The 19,233-nt window shown below is 38.5% G+C and overlaps 1 protein-coding gene across 6 annotated transcripts in view; it reads left to right on the top strand.

Annotated features, from left to right (window-relative positions):
* The window catches only part of LOC128865256 (bridge-like lipid transfer protein family member 3A), a 71,695-nt gene that overhangs the window by 11,941 nt on the left and 40,521 nt on the right, over positions 1 to 19,233 (top strand). For all 6 annotated transcript variants that reach the window (XM_054105406.1, XM_054105404.1, XM_054105405.1 and 3 more), the window contains exons 2-3: positions 12,763 to 12,964; positions 13,162 to 13,407. In XM_054105406.1, the coding sequence (XP_053961381.1) occupies positions 12,763 to 12,964; positions 13,162 to 13,407 (448 nt within the window). The remainder of the gene's footprint in view (positions 1 to 12,762; positions 12,965 to 13,161; positions 13,408 to 19,233) is intronic.

The following is a 19,233-nucleotide window of genomic DNA, read 5'->3' as shown; positions in this document are numbered from 1 at the left end:
ATTTCTAAATGATTCAATTTCTCTCTTATAATACGTTCACATATGCATTAATCACCTATAAATCCACAAATTAATCTACCCGTTCACATATGGCAGATTACCTGCAAAATTGACAATCAGCTGTAAATATTGCTTTGCGTGGTGTTTCTTCATAGAAATTTTTTTGGTGGAATATTTCGGTGTTTTTGGTTTGCTTAATTATCATTAACGATATGAAAAAAAGACAAGGGGAAGGAATAGCTAATTTAATTGCGCAATTGGCTGATAATAATAAACAGTTGGAGGAAATCTGTATGCGACGTTTACTGAGGTTGCAACAAATTATGGCAGCAATGCGCATGGGATATTCTATATTACATTTTATAATAAGTAATAAGAGGACAAAACGGTTATGGACACTCGCTTTTTCCTGTAAAATGAATCCCTAATTAATAACATCATATTTAACAAAAAATTTATTAGAATTATGTTTACAGACCTGTTTTCTTTGCCAGCATCCATTTCATTTAGTTTTTATTCTGATGTTTCTCCTTACATTCGTAATAATAATTATCGATAACACAGAAAACACAGGGTTGTATGTCGAAAAGTATCGTTATTATCTAGGATTATTTTATAATCTCAGATAAATTTTGTATGGGAAATCTCGCTTTTTAATTACGGATTTTGAGTTAAACGTGAAAAAGTAGATCCTCTACTTATATGGGAACGTATTATTATTGTATATGTAGACAATATATACACATATGACCATTAAATTAGGTACCACCACGTTCATACGTCGGAAATTCGGAAAATATAGGGTGGGCCATGTAAAATTTGTTTTTGAATCGGCTATAAAAAAAACTAATAAATATTTTTTCAAACTTTTATTTTTTTTGAAGATTGAACATTGTCATTCATGAATGAAAAATAATATCGTTCAAATGACTGCCACGACTGGCTTTACAGCCAACAGTAGGCCATTCGATCAACCCAATTTTTAAGCACATTTTCGATTATTTGGGCTCCAATTTCATGAATGGCAAACTAGATTTCGTGTTTTAAAGCATCAATCGTCTCTGGATGGTTCGCATAGCATTTGTCCTTAACGGCTCCCCACAAAAAATAGTGGGCTTAAATCACAGCTCCGAGGCGGCCAATTGATGTCGGAATTCAAAAACGGTAGACAAAAGATCGAGTGTAACTTTGGCAGTGTGACAAGTTGCACCGTCCTGTTGAAACCAAATGTCGCCCATGTCATCCTCTTTAATTTTTGGAAACAACTCGTTGAGCATGTCACGGTAACGCTCGCCATTTACTGTAGCCGCGACTCCTCGCTCATTTTCGTTGTGGATGCATTTGCTTCTCTACAGTAACGTGTAGATTTTCTGAGCCCCAAATCCGACAATTTTGCTTATTGACGTAGCCACCGATGTGAAAATCAGAAAAGAAGAGGAAGACTCACCACTTTGGAAATAGGTTTTAAATATTTCCCAGTTTTGTTCAAGCGTATAGCGTCCCATTTCATAAATGTTAAGCCTTTAAGTAAATTATGAACACATTTGAAATGTCATTTGTGTTATCTTTCTCAAAACAATAAGTGGTTCAAAAAGCAAACGCTATATGGCCCACCCTGTATAAAACAATAATAACAACAGATATTCAATTGTAAGTGCTTCTTATTTCATAGATTAATATAACAAATATAATATAAACAATAATTCAAAAATCTTTTAAAACTTAAACCAGTGACAATAAGAATAAAAAGGAAATGTTCAGAAGGTCATTAAAATATGTACGAATAGAAATAAATTCGATACAAAAAGAATTTAGTGATTTTATAAAAAATGCTTTTTAAATTATCGAAGTTTAAGCAATAGTCACTGTGTCCACCATGATTGCCAATGACTTTTTGTATTCGATTTGGCATGGAGTTGATAATCCTACGGAATTGATAATTCTTGGTAGTCTGTGCATTAGCCTGCCATCCCAGAGGTTGTGGGTTCGAATCCCACGTAAAGCACGGTCCTCGCACTTTTCCAAATTTACCTAAAAAAACAAAACCATTCCTCAAACCCAAAAAGCTTATCCTTTCCATCCTTACTCCCGCATAATAGTCAGCGCATTGTTTGCATTGTGGCTGCTAAAACAAGCAAAAACAAAGAAAAGCACACAGTTACACATTGCAACAGTGACGCCAGCAAGAGGAAGCGGGCAGCCGCGGTAATAGCGCAGACACACTACTTTAGCGAAGTCCTCAACCATCTGTGTGATCCTTCTGGTAGAAAAATGTGACACACAGATGGCGCTCCAAACAGTAAGAAGGCCTTGTTCCTAAACAAAGACAGGTGGACATTCCCACTACTTAGGACTGATAGCAGCAGGCTAATCACCTACCCTGTGAGATCTCAAATAGATTAAAGAAACCAACGCAAGGCAAGTCTTGTTGAGGCCCTATGCTCCCGAGTGGAGTGAACAAATAAAAATAAAAAAGGTTTCTGTGGAGCGCAATACCAAAGTTCTTGATTTTTGCCATAAATTCTTATTATTTTTTAATGTTTTCTTCCCTAATCGCTTCTTTAAATCACTCCAAATGTTTTCAACGTGGCGAATACCTCTAAAGAAAAAGACAAACTTCAGTGGAAGGAGGGGAACAAAAGATACTAAGGTAAGAATTACCGAAAGGGAGCTGCTCTTCTGACATACAAATTATTGCCACAAACTCAACAGCAAATGGGCGTCGGATGATGCAAATGAGTCTTACTTCGCGCGTACAAAGTTGATGGGATCGGAAACTGAATATACAAAACTGTCACTCACATATGGTTGCGAAATCGGGGTGCTGATATCCAATGAAACCGATCAGTTAAATTTTTTTGAAAGAAAGATTCTAAGAAAAATATATGAACCCCTGGTTCACACCATGATGAGCGAAATTTTTCCTCTTCCTTAAATACATACATATCTTATAAAGTTCACTCTTTGCCAGCTGATAGAGGCCTAATGACTAATTGGACGAGTGTGTGAATACATGAGAAATTATCATGCAGAATTCGTTGCCGAATATCCCAAGTGGTAGCCAAAGTTCCCCCAAGTTCCGAAGCATTGAAAATTCCGCGCGCCGCCGAGATATATGAACGCAATGATACATTCTTGCTTCGGCTGACGGTCTTCCCACCGCTATAAACGCAGCTGACCATCATTGTTATATTTTCATATGTGTCCAAAATTATGTAAAAAAAATTTCAATCGGCTTAAAGTAGTTTTACTTTTTAATTTATTTTACAAGTTCGCCTGTTCAGCTGACGTATTTTCCCCCCTCTACGGCGCAGCTGACTATTTTTTTTTATTCTACTAAATGTAAACAATACACAAAACAAATTTCAGTCGGTATTAAATGAGTTGTTAAAAATTTTTTTACGACACGTTTCGCAGCATCCCACGCACATACCCACCGCTACTGGACCAGCTGACGGTTGGTTTCGTCATCCATTGGATGGCGTCTGTCTTCAGTATTAAAATCAGTCGGCATGAAATAACGAGGCCAAAATGACGCCTGTAAAAACTTTCAATCGGCATAAAGTAGTTTTACTTTTCAATTTTTTTTACAAGTTCACCTGTTCCCCCTCTACCGCGCAGCTGTCTATTTTTTTTATTCTACTAAATGTCAACAATACATGAAAAAAATTTGAGCCGGTATAAAATGAGTTGGTAGAAATTTTTTTTCGACACGTTTCGACCCACACTCACACCCACCGCAGGTGCGCCAGCTGACGTTCACTTTCGTTATTCATAAAAGCTAAATCGCAAGTATAGTAAAAAATTTAACGGTATAAAAACGCAGTCCAAAATCGACCCCTGGCTCCCGGACTATACAGGGCAATTCTCTTGCTTGCATTTGCTTTAGTTTTTAATATACAGCCAACAACGATATTGAGAAGAATGAAAGTACGAAGCGAGTTGTTCGAGCACGAGCAGCGCAGTGGCGCTCTCATTTCATCATCTGCCCCTCTTCCACAAGTGATGAGTTGGCTCAACAAAAATTAGCTTGTATGAACGCGGCCATATCGCCATAGCCGTTGATGGGGAAGAGCGGGGAAGAGCCAGAAAGCGCCAAAAACAAGCTATGGCAAATTGGTTCGATAGAATACGCCACTGTGTAGCAAGCCGAGGCGGTCATACGATTAAAGACATGCCCCATTAATAATGGAGATTTTGATTTATTTCAATGATGTTGCTACATACAAAACAAATGCATTTTTTTACTTTATCTTTAAATAATATCTGTATTTGTGCCATTCTGTATTTTTAATCCTGTGATAGATTTTTAAATGAATTTGTGACAATCTTTGAGGGAAGAAGTGGAACTCGCAATACTTCTCTTCTTCCTAATTGGCGCGATAACCGCTTACGCGATTTTGGCCGAGCTTAACAAAGCGCGCCAGTCGTTTCTTTCTCGAAAGCCAAGTCCTTCTCCACCTGATCTTTCCTTCCTCTTTCTCTGCTACCACCAGCTCGTACCGCATCGAATACTTTCAAAGCCGGATCGTTTGGATCCATTCGGACGACATGTCCCAGCCAACGAAGCCGCTGGATCTTTATTCGCTGCGCTATGTCTATGTCGTCGTAAAACTCATACAGCTCATCGTTCCATGGCAACTGCGATATTCGCCGTTGCCAACGTGCAAAGGTCCAAAAATCTTACGCAGAATCTTTCTCTCGAACACTCCAAGCGTCGCTTCATCGGATGTTGTCATCGTCCAAGCTTCTGCGCCGTACGTCAGGACGGGCATGATGAGAGTCTTGTAGAGTAGGGACGGGCAGCAGAGTGGCTCGCTCGCAGCAGAGCGTGCTAGCAAAGTGCTAGATGAGGGGGCGACAAACTTACATCAGAAGGGTAAGCAATAGGCGTGTACGTATATTAACACGTTGACTGCCGCGCCGGCACCCATTGCCCGGCGCATGGCTTTTCAATGGCGCCGCGCCGGGCAATGGGTGCCGGCGCATTGTTTTTGGTGTAATATTGCGTCAATTATATTTTCTGTCGTTTGATTTTAAAATTGAAAACATATAACAGGATATATATATATAATGTATGACAATTCAAATATATGTAAATATGTGATGCACACTTGCGGCGCTGTGTGATAACCAGCAAATTTCGCTCGGCAGTCAACGTGTTAATCAGTTCTGAGCAACGCATATGTGTTTGTAAAAAAGAGAGTGAAGCTTTGCCAATAGCAAAGTTACCAGATAAGGGGAATTCATTCCATGTTAGGGGATTTTGAAGTGTTGGGATTTGCTAGATCGTTCATAATATATATTATAATAAAATGCTTTTCGTTTTTTTTATTGGAAACGCTTCTTTGAATATTAACATCATCTTTGCAAATTTATATTTTATTTACTTTTATAATTTTTGTAATCAAGAAGCATAGGCGATTTTATAATCAAGAAGTTTGAACACTCGCATGTCAAAGTTTCATAGTTTCAAACTATGTGGAGAAATATTTGTACTGACAAATCAGTGTATATTTTTCTGAATGAAAAAATTGTCTTCGTTTACATATAAGTATGTATGTATATCGTATGTCTTTATGTTAGTGAATTGCTTTAAAGAAATGCAGCAAACAGTAATTTCAACCAGCCATGTTTTATTTAAACAATGCATGTTATAAATTTTATGTTGTTAAAAAAGACAATTTATACATGCTTCCATTAAAAAAATAGAGGATTTTTTCAAAAAACATTGAGGAAATTATCATAGCAGAGTGGGTATTCTTGGTGAGTACTTAGTTGCTCTCAAATTCAAATCACACGCATATGGCAATGCGCACAGTATGACAAAGTATACAAAAATGATTAGAGAAATTTGTTTGCATCCGCTCATGGATTTCGCACCATCGGTGGCAACGCAAACCACTTTTCGCCATGATACACCCATGCGTTCAGTACATTCATTAACACATTGAAATAAATCTTCACCTTTAGTCGTCCCTTTCATTGGAATAATGTCCAAAAGTTCTTCACATATATTTGGGTGGGCATCAACTCCTCGGATAAAAATCGCTAATTGGGCTATGTCCGATATATCTGTACTGTTGTCAATTGCCAATGAAATCGCTGTGAATGATTTTATACGCTCTTTTAACTGCGATTTTGTAATTTCCGCCATTTCATCTACTCGTCTGCTTATAGTTCTACGAGATAAGGGGACAAAATTCCTACTGCTTTTAATATACAAGACTTCACCAATTCGCCATCCGAAAATGCACGATTCTCACGAACAAAGTTTAACGCGATTTCATAAGTTGCACGCTTTGCATCTACAACGTAATCTTCGTTTTCCTAAGAAATTAAAAAAAAATTTTAATAATTTGAATTTTTCCGACCATCTGTAATTTGGCACATCGAATCGGGCTCTTCGTTTAGACTTAAGGATTTGTATATACTTTTCTTTTCTTCTCCTACATATTCATCATATTCACTCCTGTGCAGCTCATAATGTCTCTTTATGTTAAAAACCTTACACACCACACGTTTTTCACATACAAGGCATTGTGATACTCCGTCTACATATTTGCATAAAAAAGTTACCCTCCACTTCGGATTCAAATTTAACAATATTCTTTTATTTGAGGTCATGCTGAACCAAATGTTTTATATTTAATATTTTATTTAACTTTGTTTATCTAAATTAGTAGTTAAAACAGAGTAATATATTACACATTAAAAATAAATTTATGTTTTTGTCGGCAGTTGAACACTGTGCACTTTGTTTTGACGTTCGCCGTTTCAAATTTTTAAATAGAATTTTCAGCACTTTCACTGCATCCACACCATACAAATACACTTAATATTAGTGTTTTTTTACGCGACAATAATATGTAACTTACGGTCTCAAAAAATATCGTCGAAAAATGAAGAAATCACGAAAAAACTGATTTTATGTATGAAATGTCAAAACTTATGAGTAAGAGTTGCCGCAGTTGTTAAATGTGGGAATCAATTTTGGAAATTGTTGATTTTATTATTCATGATTTATATACATAAGTATATATTATTGGTTGTTTATTTTTATTTGTAGTTGTGCATATCAGAGTGTATTGGATTTATATGGGCGAAATTAGTTGTCAATCACGTCCACTTTTTATGAAAAATAAAAGAAAAAATGGTATCATATAGTAGCTAAAAATTCTGAAAAATTTGACAAACTTCGGTAGCTGAAGAGAGTTTGCAGTTTTATAAAGTAATTTGCTAAAAAATTGATTTTCTGGATTTCTTAGCTCAATTTAAAAAAATATATCCGATCTCAAAAACCACTTAAGTAATCATAAGGTAAGTGTGAATAATTTACAGATTCGTCAGTATATGCAGTGATCAATATTATTGAAGATTTAACTGTCATTGCTTTCCAATATGTAAGATTTTAATTTAGTCTCAAATGAAATATTTTCAGAGGCCTTAATCTTCTTTACATCTAGCAATTAAGAAACAGTTTACGCGAAGTATTGAAATGTTTTATTGCATGTCTATTGTTGTTTATTATCTTAATTCATTATTATAATAGAAAGTGTAATATGTATTTAATTTAGTTGTTGAAGAAAAATCTACCAAAAAACCAAATTTTTTAGAAATTTTTTGATATGAAGTTGAAAGTTGTCATCCCTGGTAAGAACTCATGAATAATTGCTCTCTCATTCAGGATACAAACACAGACACAACTCGCTCAATTTTTCTGTTTCTTCCCTGTGCTTTGTTATCCCCCTTCACCTAGCACTTTTAGCTCGCAGAAGCACACCTGCTGCACAGTGCAAATGTGCTGAGTTTGCCCATCACTATTGTAGAGTGTTAGTTTTGTTCGTCGAGAGAGGACTTTACTGCTCAGTTGCCTACTTAGTCCAAAGTAGCACTTGTTGGCAAGAGAGATTCTACGTTGGATTTCAAGGCTGACATTGTTATCGGTGTTAATGCTGGTTCCTAAATAGACGAAGTCTTTTACAACCTCGAAATTATAACTGTCTACAGTGACGTGGGTGCCGATACGCGAGTGCGCCGACTGTTTGTTTGAAGACAGGAGGTACTTCGTTTTGTCCTCGTTCACCACCAAACCCATTCGCTTTGCCTCTTTATCCAGTTTGGAGAAGGCAGAACTAACAGCGCGGTTGTTAAGGCCGATGATATCGATATCATCGGCATACGCCAACAATTGTACGCTCTTATAAAATATTGTGCCTGAGCGATTAAGTTCTGCGGCTCGTACGATGCTCTCCAACATCAGGTTAAAGAAGTCACACGACAGTGAGTCAGCCTGTCTGAAACCTCGTTTGGTATCAAACGGCTCGGAGAGGTCCTTCCCAATTCTGACGGCGCTGCTGGTGTTGAGCAACGTCATCTTACATAGCCGTATTAGTTTTATGGGGATACCTTTCCGTACTGTTGAATGCAGCTTTGAAGTCGATGAAAATATGGTGTGTGTCGATTCTCCTTTCGTGGGTCTTTTCCAAGATTTGGCGTATTGTGAATATTTGGTCGATGGTAGACTTTCCAGGTCTGAAGCCACACTGATAAGGTCCAATCAGTTGGTTGACGGTGAGTTTCAGCCTTTCACACAATACGCTCGCTAGATCCTTATAGGCGATATTTAGAAGACTAATCCCACGGTAAGGTTTTTGGACCTTTGCACGTTGGCAACGGCGAATATCGCAGGCGATGGAACGATGAGCTGTATGAGCTTTACGGCGACATAGACATAGCGCAGCGAATAAAAATCCAGCGGCTTCGTTGGCTGGGTCATGTCGTCCGAATGGATACAAACGCTCCGGCTCTGAAAGTATTCGATGCGGTACCAGCTGGTGGTAGCAGAGGAAGAGGAAGGCCTCCTCTGCGTTGGAAAGATCAGGTGGAGAAGGACTTGGCTTCACTTGGTGTGTCCAATTGGCGCCGGTTAGCACGAGAAAGAAACGACTGGCGCGCTTTGTTAAGCTCGGCCAAAATCGCGTAAGCGGTTATCGCGCCAATTAAGAAGAAGAAGAAGAATCCCGCGGTAATTGGCACAAATTGCAGGATCGCCCTTCTTATGGATTGGGCAGAGCACACTTAAATTCCAATCGGCAGGCATGCTTTCATCCGACCATATTTTGCATAGGAGCTGATGCATGCACCTTACTAGCTCCTCGCCGCTATGTTTGAATAGCTCAGCAGGCAGTCCGTCGACGCCCGCGGCTTTGTTGTTCTTTAGCCGTGATATTGCTATTCTCACCTCGTCATGGTCGGGTAACGGAACTACAATTCCGTCGTCAACGATTGGGGTATCGGGATCTCCACATTCTCTATGACATGCGCAGCTGTCACTGTTTAACAGGTTCGAGAAGTGTTCCCTCCATAATTTAAGATTGCTCTGTACGTCAGTCACCAGATCGCCGTCTTTGTTCTTACAGGAAAACGCCCCGATCTTAAAACCTTCTGTAAGCCGCCAAACTTTCTGGTAGAATTTTCGGGCGTTGTTCCTATTGGCCAGCATCTCAAGCTCCTCGCACTCACGTATTTCGGCCTCTCGTTTTTTCTGTCGGATAATACGTCTCTCTTCCTTTTTCAGCTCTCTGTAGCGATCCCACATGGCTCGCGTTGCGCCCGATCGCAGCGTGACTCTATAGGCGGCATCTTTTCTTTCTGCGGCAACATGAGATTCCTCGTCGTACCAATTGTTTTTTCGGGCTCGCCGGAATCCGATTTCTTCTTCGGCGGCGGTACGTAGGGAACGAGAAATGTTGGTCCATTGCTCGCGCATGCCGGTTTGTTGGGCAGTGCTCTCGGAGAGCAGGAGTGAGAGTCGAGTGGCGAATCTTCTGGCTGTCTGTTATGATTGCAGCTTTTCGATGTCGAACTTTCTTTGCGTAGGTAGATGTACGTTTTTTGCTGCACAGAGGCGGGTGCGCAGTTTGGCTGCAACAAGGTAATGATCCGAGTCGATGTTGGGTCCTCGGATCGTACGTACATCTAATACACTAGAAGCGTGTCTTCCATCTATCACAACATGATCGATCTGGTTTCGCGTTTTTCGATCAGGAGACAGCCAGGTAGCTTGGTGTATCTTTTTATGCTGGAATCTGGTGCTGCAGACTACCATGTTTCGGGCCCCGGCGAAGTCGATCAGCCTCTGTCCGTTACCGGATGTTTCGTTGTGCAGGCTGAATTTTCCGACTGTGGGATCAAAAATTCCCTCCTTGCCCACCCTGGCGTTGAAGTCGCCAAGCACGATTTTTATGTCGTGGCGGGGGCAGCGCTCATAGGAACGTTCCAAGCGCTCATAGAAGGAATCTTTGGTCGCATGGTCCTTCTCTTCCGTCGGGGCGTGGGCGCAAATTTGCGAGATGTTAAAAAATCGCGCTTTGATGCGGATTATTGCGAGACGCTCGTCCACCGGAGTGAACGACAGTACTTGGCGACGAAGTCTCTCTCCCACAACAAATCCGACACCGAATTTGCGCTCCTTTACATGGCAGGTGTAGTAGACGTCGCAAGGTCCTATGTTTTTCTTACCTTGCCCCGTCCATCGCATCTCTTGGATGGCAGTGATGTCCGCCTTTACTCTCACGAGGACATCAACCAGCCGGGCAGAGGCACCTTCCCCATTAAGGGACCGGACATTCCAGGTACATGCCCTCAAATCATATTCCTTATTTCGTTTGCAGGGGCGTCATCAGTAAAGGCAGTTCTCATCTGAGGCTTTGCAGTTCTTTTCATTGGGGGGGATTTTTAAGTGGCGGGTCCCAAACCCAGCGCACAACCAGCTATCCTGGAATGCTTCGCCTTCTCACGTTAGCTCACTCCCGAACGGGTGTTCGGAAGCTAACCAGAGAATACGTGGGCTAATCCCGGACGTTGTGAGCTGCTTGAACCATATGTAGAAGAATCGTCCTGGCCACTCCCAAGTGAATGGCGATCAGTAACTTTCCCCACTTGCGTGGACTTCTACACATGAAACCATCCACATGGAACTCGCAATACTAATATACTTTGCCATATTTCGACGTTGAATAAGTTAAGGAACTGTGTTAAATTAAATTAAATCAGATTAAATTTTCTGACAGTTTACTAAATATTTCTTAATTGTTCATACCGTCGTTGAAGGCTTCTCACTTCGATATCATAGCGAAGGCAGCGTACGTGACGCCGAGCATCGCAGGCGATGGAACAATGAGCTGTATAAGCTTTACGACGACATAGATATATTGTACAGAATAAAGATACAACGGCTTCGTTGGCTGGGCCATGTCGTCCGAATGGATACAAACGCTCCGGCTCTGAAAGTATTCGATGCTGTATCAGCTGGTGGTAGCAGAGGAAAGGTAAGGCCTCCTCTACATTAGAAAGATCAGGTGGAGAAGAACATGGTTTCACTTGGTGTTTCCAACTATCGCTGGTTAGCACGAGAAAGAAATGGCTGGCGCGCTTTGTTAAATTCGGCAAAAATCGCGTAAGCGGTTATCGCACCAATTAAGAAGACGCAGAGTGCCTTTTCCATTTAGGAATGTATTTATTTCATTCGAGCACAAAGCAAAATATTTCAACACCTTACCTTGCAAAGTCATGTCACTTTATTGTGAAGAAGGAGGTCGGAATACTGAATCTCCACTTCGTGTAGGAATTCTTTATAGTCAGCAAGTACAAGTGGCTAATCCTCGTTAAACGATTCAGAATTATTTTTAAATGTTTTTGTTTTTGATAAAATATTTTATATTTGCATATGGAACTAAAGAGCCGCAGCTTCATATCCAAACAGTCTCATGTGGCTCGCGAGCTGCAGGTTGCCGAGCTCTGGTCTCTGCCAATAAGCGTAAGGCGATTCCATATGCGCATACTGCGTAGGAGTAGTGGTCGGAATTATAGATATTGCGTTACTTACATACATAGATGCCATAGACTAAAAAACGTGATGAATTTATTTATTTTTATTTATTTATTTACATTAATTTATATAGCAGAAAATTTTTTTTATATAAATACATAAACGCAGCACTGCCTACGCCGCCTTCAGCCGACGTGATGAATTAAAAAAAAATCATTTCGACAAATTGTGTTGTGTTTTATTTAAAAAAGTAAATATGCAATCTTATTAAATCACCCTGCCTATTCCTACCTACAATTAAATTAAATTCGCCTGCCCTATATAAATGTACCTTCGGCTGAAATAGCAAATGCAAATATGAAATCTCTTAAAGCCATATGGTTTTTGTAAAATATTTAAAATTTCCTTCAGCGAACTGCATTTATGCACCAATTATTTCCATTCGATTAGTCAAAATCATAAATTGAAGCATTCAAGCGTGCAGAATGGATGCAGAAAATTGCATTATTGAAACAGTTAAATATTGAGCTAAAGCTTCTGAGCTGCTGAGTTGCAGACTACAGATTACAAAAAATGCAAAAAAATTTCAATATTCGTAGAATTCTGCCAACGCTACTCGAAAAACGTCAATTAGGAACACCAATTAGTTGCTCGCAACACAACTACAAAGCCATTGAAGCGAGACGCAAGAAATTGTATCACAGAAATATTGCTGACATCGTTTTTTAACAGGTCAATTGGTGAGCACAATAACAACAAGGTCTTGAAATGTTCAATTGGGGCGGCGAAGAGCTAACAATTGGGTGTTATGAATGAGAGGGGAAATTATGGGTAGTGATTTTTCCAATTTGAAGCTATAAATTTTGCACTTTTATTGCGATTTCCTAATATTTCACTTTCCATTTTTATCATCCATTTCATGTTTACAGCTACACGAAGAATTTGTCATCGGATAAAATTAATTTAAGCACATTTCGTGGTGAGGGGGATCTGGTGAATTTACAGCTGGACGAAGCAGTGCTCACTGAACTGTTAGAGTTGCCTTCATGGCTACGACTCACATCGGCTTGGTGCAATCATGTGTCCTTTCGTATTAGCTGGACAAAACTGAAAAGTGTGCCAATAACGCTGGTGAGTAGCGTACATACATACATACATACAAACAAGTAGATGACAAGTCGATAAATGTCTTGTTTGTTGGCTTACTAAATGTGCAATTTTTGTTCTATGTTTTCTTCTATTTTTATGACTTATCCGTAAACATACATGCACACAAACACAAACACATACACACATACATCATCATCATCACCATGACCGAAACACAGACACTGGACGAGGTGAACATCAGCGTTGAAACCTGTGATCCGAGCACCAGAAATCAGGATGCCAATTCGCCGGGTGGTGTTGGGAGTGGAGGTGGCAGTGCCGGCGGTGCAACGGCTCAATCATCACTGCCACAGGTGCCGCAGGGCAAATATAGTTTCATCCACAAGGTGGTGGATGGCATTACCATTATTGTAAATACGGTGAATGTGAAATTCTTGAGTGCAGCGTTCACGGCCTCAGTGCAGGTAAGTGGCTCATCGGAGGTTGGCAATTAAGTGATTGGGATGTAGAAAATGAAAACAAGTAAATTGTGTGAACTGAAAAAATTACTACAGCAATCAACTTAAAGTAATTGTTTCATGCCTTAAAGCGCATTGAGTAGATTTTCAGTATTTTTTCTCAACTAGAAACAATTTTTTTTCAATGAGTATTTTTTCTAATAGACTAAGAGCTGGCGGCCACGGAGGTACTACGATAACACCTCCGGCTAGAATTTTGAGAAGTGGTTGGGAGAACCATGAAACAGTGCCATTTGCAAGGATTTTGCTCAAAACCCCTGCAAAAAAGACGTCAGACGACTTAAAGGTGCAAAAAAAGTTGCTAAAAAAATTTTCGTACCTCCGGCTGAAAATTTGTAGGCTTACTGTTTGAAGGTCACAAATGCTGTATATAAATCGTCAGACGTCTAGATCGCTGCAAAAGTAGTGTCAGACGACCCCAAATTTGTAAATTTTTTCGAAAATTTGTTTTTTTTTTTACCTCCGTCTGACGTTCTCACATATTATAGTAGGCACTATTTTAAGTGTATATTTAAATCGTCAGACGGAAATACCGCTGCTAAGTCATCCTACAATATCCGTGAAGTTCCGGTCTGCCTGAATTTTTTTTTTTTTTCGGAATTTATTTTTGTTACCTCCGTCTGACATTTTTACATACTATTGCAAAAAGCATTTCAAGTACACATTTAAATTGTCAGACGAAAATACCGTTGCAAAATACTTATCTCAAGCTAGTATATACTTGATATAGAATGCGGGAAAAAACAGGCGAAAATCGCATTTGAAATTACGATGAAATCGTGTCAAATATATAAATACGGAGCGATAAATGTGTGTGTGTGTGTATGTGTCACGAACATACGCAAATGTGTCTTAGGGCCTAGCCGCTATGCCCGCTTTGTATATTGAGACGGGGAGAGGAAAATAGGTTTGGGCACGCTTAGTGTAGAAATGTCGGGAAAAGAGAACGTTTGTCTGAAAATGGCGTCTAATAAAAAGTGTGTGATTTGCCAACTTAGTGACGAAAGTGATTCAATACCGTTACTAAATTCGAATAAACTGCAGAAGTGTCTAGAAGTGCTTCAAGTTCGTGAAAAATTGAAATTGAAGTATAGTGAGGTTATTTTGCCTGCGGAAATAAATGAAACACACAATAATAATTCTCTACAATACACCGAAATCAACATTTTTATTTTATTCAGACGAAGAATCTTTTACTTTTTATATGTACGACACATGCGTAAAATTTTCCCTTCAATTCGAATTTAGTAACGGTATTGAATCACTTTCGTCACTAAGTTGGCAAATCACACACTTTTTATTAGACGCCATTTTCAGACAAACGTTCTCTTTTCCCGACATTTCTACACTAAGCGTGCCCAAACCTATTTTCCTCTCCCCGTCTCAATATACAAAGCGGGCATAGCGGCTAGGCCCTAAGACACATTTGCGTATGTTCGTGACACATATACACACACACACATTTATGGCTACGTATTTATATATTTGACACGATTTCATCGTAATTTCAAATGCGATTTTCGCCTGTTTTTTCCCGCATTCTATATCAAGTATATACTAGCTTGAGATAAGTATTTTGCAACGGTATTTTCGTCTGACAACTTAAATGTGTACTTGAAATGCTTTTTGCAATAGTATGTAAAAATGTCAGACGGAGGTAACAAAAATAAATTCCGAAAAAAAAAAAAAAAAATTCAGGCAGACCGGAACTTCACGGATATTGTAGGATGACTTAGCAGCGGTATTTCCGTCTGACGATTTAAATATACACTTAAAATAGTGCCTACTATAATATGTGAGAACGTCAGACGGAGGTAAAAAAAAAAAAAATTTTCGAAAAAATTTACAAATTTGGGGTCGTCTGACACTACTTTTGCAGCGATCTAGACGTCTGACGATTTATATACAGCATTTGTGACCTTCAAACAGTAAGCCTACAAATTTTCAGCCGGAGGTACGAAAATTTTTTTAGCAACTTTTTTTTTGCAACTTTAAGTCGTCTGACGTCTTTTTTGCAGGGGTTTTGAGCAAAATCCTTGCAAATGGCACTGTTTCATGGTTCTCCCAACCACTTCTCAAAATTCTAGCCGGAGGTGTTATCGTAGTACCTCCGCGGCCGCCAGCTCTCCGTCTATAACTCTGATTATGCTGATAAACACATTCGCGTTCTTGCATAAGCTTGTTCAAATCTCAGGTTCATACATTTAAAAGTTAGCTGATGTGCCCTCCTAAATTTTTTAGTTATTTAAAACTAGCAACCCGCCCAGCTTCGCACGGGTATAAAATATATACGCTATGTCACTCACTGAAAAAATGATTAAAATCGATCCAGTAGTTTTGGCTTATTCATTATTGCCCGTGGCCCGCACGCGTTAAATTTGGAGTAAAACAATTCTCCTTTCTTTATAGCATGCAGATTTCCTGCTATCTTTGGGATATCTAAATTCATACCCTACATTTTTGCATATTAACTTTTTGCATTTTTACATATGTATTTATTTTATTTTTACAACAATTACTATATTACAGAATGTCTTTATATACAACGTTCATAGCCTTCTTGTCATTAGACAATACAAACATGTTTTCTCTAGAGGTTACTCTTGAAAGAGCGACATACAGTTGGCCATGTGAAAAACAGTCAACACTCAAATCTAAGCCTGCAACGTTGAAGGTTTGACCCTGAGATTTATTTAATGGTCATTGCAAAAGATGTCTTTACCGGAAATTGTAAGCGTTTAAATTGGAATGGTAGATCCGATGGTATCAGAGGGATTCGGGGAATCAATACATCTTCTCCGGTACCACATCCTGTGAGTATTGTGCACTCTATTATGAAAGTTTTCAGTGATTTTACCAGCAAACGCGTGCCATTGCAAAGTTTAGGTGGACTTAGGTTTCTTAATAAAATAACAGGACAACCTATTTTCAGCTCCATTTTGTGAGGAGGGAGTCCAGACGGTTTCAAAGAATTTAGAAATTCTGTAGGAAATTGAACAGCTTCTTTCAAATCGAGAACAGTATCGACCGAGTAGTATATTTTCGTCGGCGCATCAATCTTTGAAATAATCAAGTTATTTACTTTATCTACTTGTTCGTTAGTTGGTGACAGAATAGCTCTTTCTTTAAACCAAGATATTGTCTTATAACTTATGTTATCAATGTCTGGATAGACATTGTTGACTAACTCTTGGATGTTGTCTATCAAAACACAAAGGTTTTCTAGGTTAATCCTTCCCTCACTTTGTGTTAATTCTCCATTGCCAACTTTTAGCAGCATCTCTGGAAATAGCCTGTTCTCACGTGAAGATGACGAAATCCTCATATTAGTTTTAAGCTCTAATTTATTGACATACGACTAAAGGTGGGATCTTTTTAGCGAAGCATTTATTTCGTCAGCACGTGTTCCTCGAGTCACAACTGGTAGGATTTGACGGAAATCTTCTGAGAACAGAATTGTACATCCACCCATAGGTGCATTTTTGTTGCGCAAATCGCGCATTGTCCTATCCAGTGCTTCCACAGACGTCTTGTTTGACATGGTAGCTTCGTCCCAGACTATTAATGAGCAGTCACGCATCAATTTTCCTGTATTGCTCTGTCTAGAAACACTACAGACGCTGTTATCATCATCGGTGGCGATTTTCAGCGGGTGCTTCATTGCAGAGTGTGTGGTTCGGCCTCTTTCCAAAAGAGTAGCGGCATGCCGGATGACGCAACAGCTAACGCAATTTTTCCGGTAGATCTCAATTACTAATTACTGATGTAATATCTTGAAAAATATTGTTTTTAATTATATGCTGTAAAGAGCCATATACATAGATCTATATGAAAACAACAATGTATTTAAGGTATTTAATTGGATAAGGATTAATGTTGTACCCATTTGTTGAAATCGCTTCGAAAATAAGCTATTAGTTGTCGTAAAAAGTAAATGACAAAAAATGTTATTGTATGGAATTGATAGCAAACTAAACGCGCTCCGAATCAATAAAAACTATTCAAAAACTGTATTTTACAATAATTATGTGCGATTTACTAATATAGAACCTGAAAATAGCGTTTTATTTCGCTGTAAAATTGTATGTACATATAATTACATGGAATTCAGTACATACATAGATACATATGTATGTACATATGTCCGAAATGAAATAATGCGAGCGATTCGTAAATACATACATACATACGTCACCATACGATGTAATTCAACATTAATGAGGTGTGGTGAGATTATCGCTTAACGCCTGTTGCTTCATTCGGTTGACAGCGAACACACACACAAACAGCTTTTTTTGGAAAAAGAGCTGCTTTTGTTTAAACAATTTTGGTTAAATAACAAATAAATCAATTATTTTTTTTGATGCAGAACGAAAGTAAATATTTCAAAGTTAAACTTCAAGAAAGTTTCATTTTAATTGGTTCATTCGTTTATGATTTATGGCCGTGAAAACAAAAAAATGATGTTTTTTTGCCACATTTTGACCGATTGCCACGCCCCCTTTATATATTTCTTCACATTATATAGATATAAACCTTCCTCTTTAATCAATCTATCTTTAAAAAAAAATCGCATCAAAATCCGTTGCGTAGTTTTAAAGATTTAAGCGTATAAGGGGACATAGGGACAGAAAAAGCGACTTTGTTTTATAATATGTATGTAGTGATTAAGTGAAGTGCATTGAAATAAGGCATACATAAAACGAGATAATTTTGCTGACTGGCGTAGGTTAGGTTAGGTTAGGAAGTGCTGGCTGATATGTAAAAAGACCTCACTTAGAATTCTAGGGTCCATTGTGTTGCCAGCGCTATGTAGTAGTAGTAGTAGTAGTAGTAATTCTTTATTTATTTATAAATATTTCATCTTACATTACAATAATTTTTACAATAATTCGTTTAAATATATAAATACATAAAGAAAGAAATAATAAATTTGTGGCAATAACAATGTTGTCTGTCACAAGTCAAAAATTAATCAAAAATTGAACTCTGCAATAAGAAAATTTCTATAGCGTAAGGCTGAGTATATAAAGCAAGTTAGTCTTTTCCAATTGTGGCCATTAAGTATATCTATTACTTCTGCTTCATTTAGCTTCGCTGCGTTTAGGTATTTTATTCTGATCTCCTTCAGTACCGGACATCTTCCTAAGAAGTGCTGCATATTTTCTTCCTCGTTTAAATTGCAGAGGGTGCATTTTTTCTGAGCATTTCCATACGTAGTTGCATTTAGCTTCAGTAAACCACATCTTGCTTTGAAAATTGTCGTAATATCAGCTAGCCGCATATCTTCTTTAATATATGATTCCCCTTTTGAGTAGTCTAAATGTTTATAAATTCGCTTCGCGCTTGACTGTGCTTTTTGCCTTGCCATGTTGATATCTTTTTTTTCTTTCATTTCGGTAAGAAGTTGCACACAGCGATCTTGCCAGTCTATAGAGGTGATGTTTTCTTCAAACTTCAGTCCGAACTCCATTCCCATGTCGTTCAGATGCTTAAGCCAAAACACATTTTTATTTAAGATGCCTTGTGTTAGTTTGTGTGGGAGTCTGTTACAATTATATTTATAAATAGTTTTCCAGATATACTTCATGTGTAACTCTAAAGAATACATGTGGCTATTTTCTATATTAGTTTCTAATGTTATTGCATAATTTGGAGTGAACTCGGGTAGCTTGAGGACTCTTTTAATAAAGTAACGCTGAAGTTTATTTACCTCATCGAATAAGGTATATCCCCAAACTTGCGCTGCGTAGGTTTGGATCGCTCTGCATA

This window comes from Anastrepha ludens, chromosome 5 (assembly GCF_028408465.1).
Source record: "Anastrepha ludens isolate Willacy chromosome 5, idAnaLude1.1, whole genome shotgun sequence".
In the NCBI taxonomy this organism is placed as follows: Eukaryota; Metazoa; Arthropoda; class Insecta; order Diptera; family Tephritidae; genus Anastrepha; species Anastrepha ludens.
The sequence above is the reverse complement of the archived record's forward strand: the minus strand, read 5'-3'. Positions and strand labels throughout refer to the sequence as shown.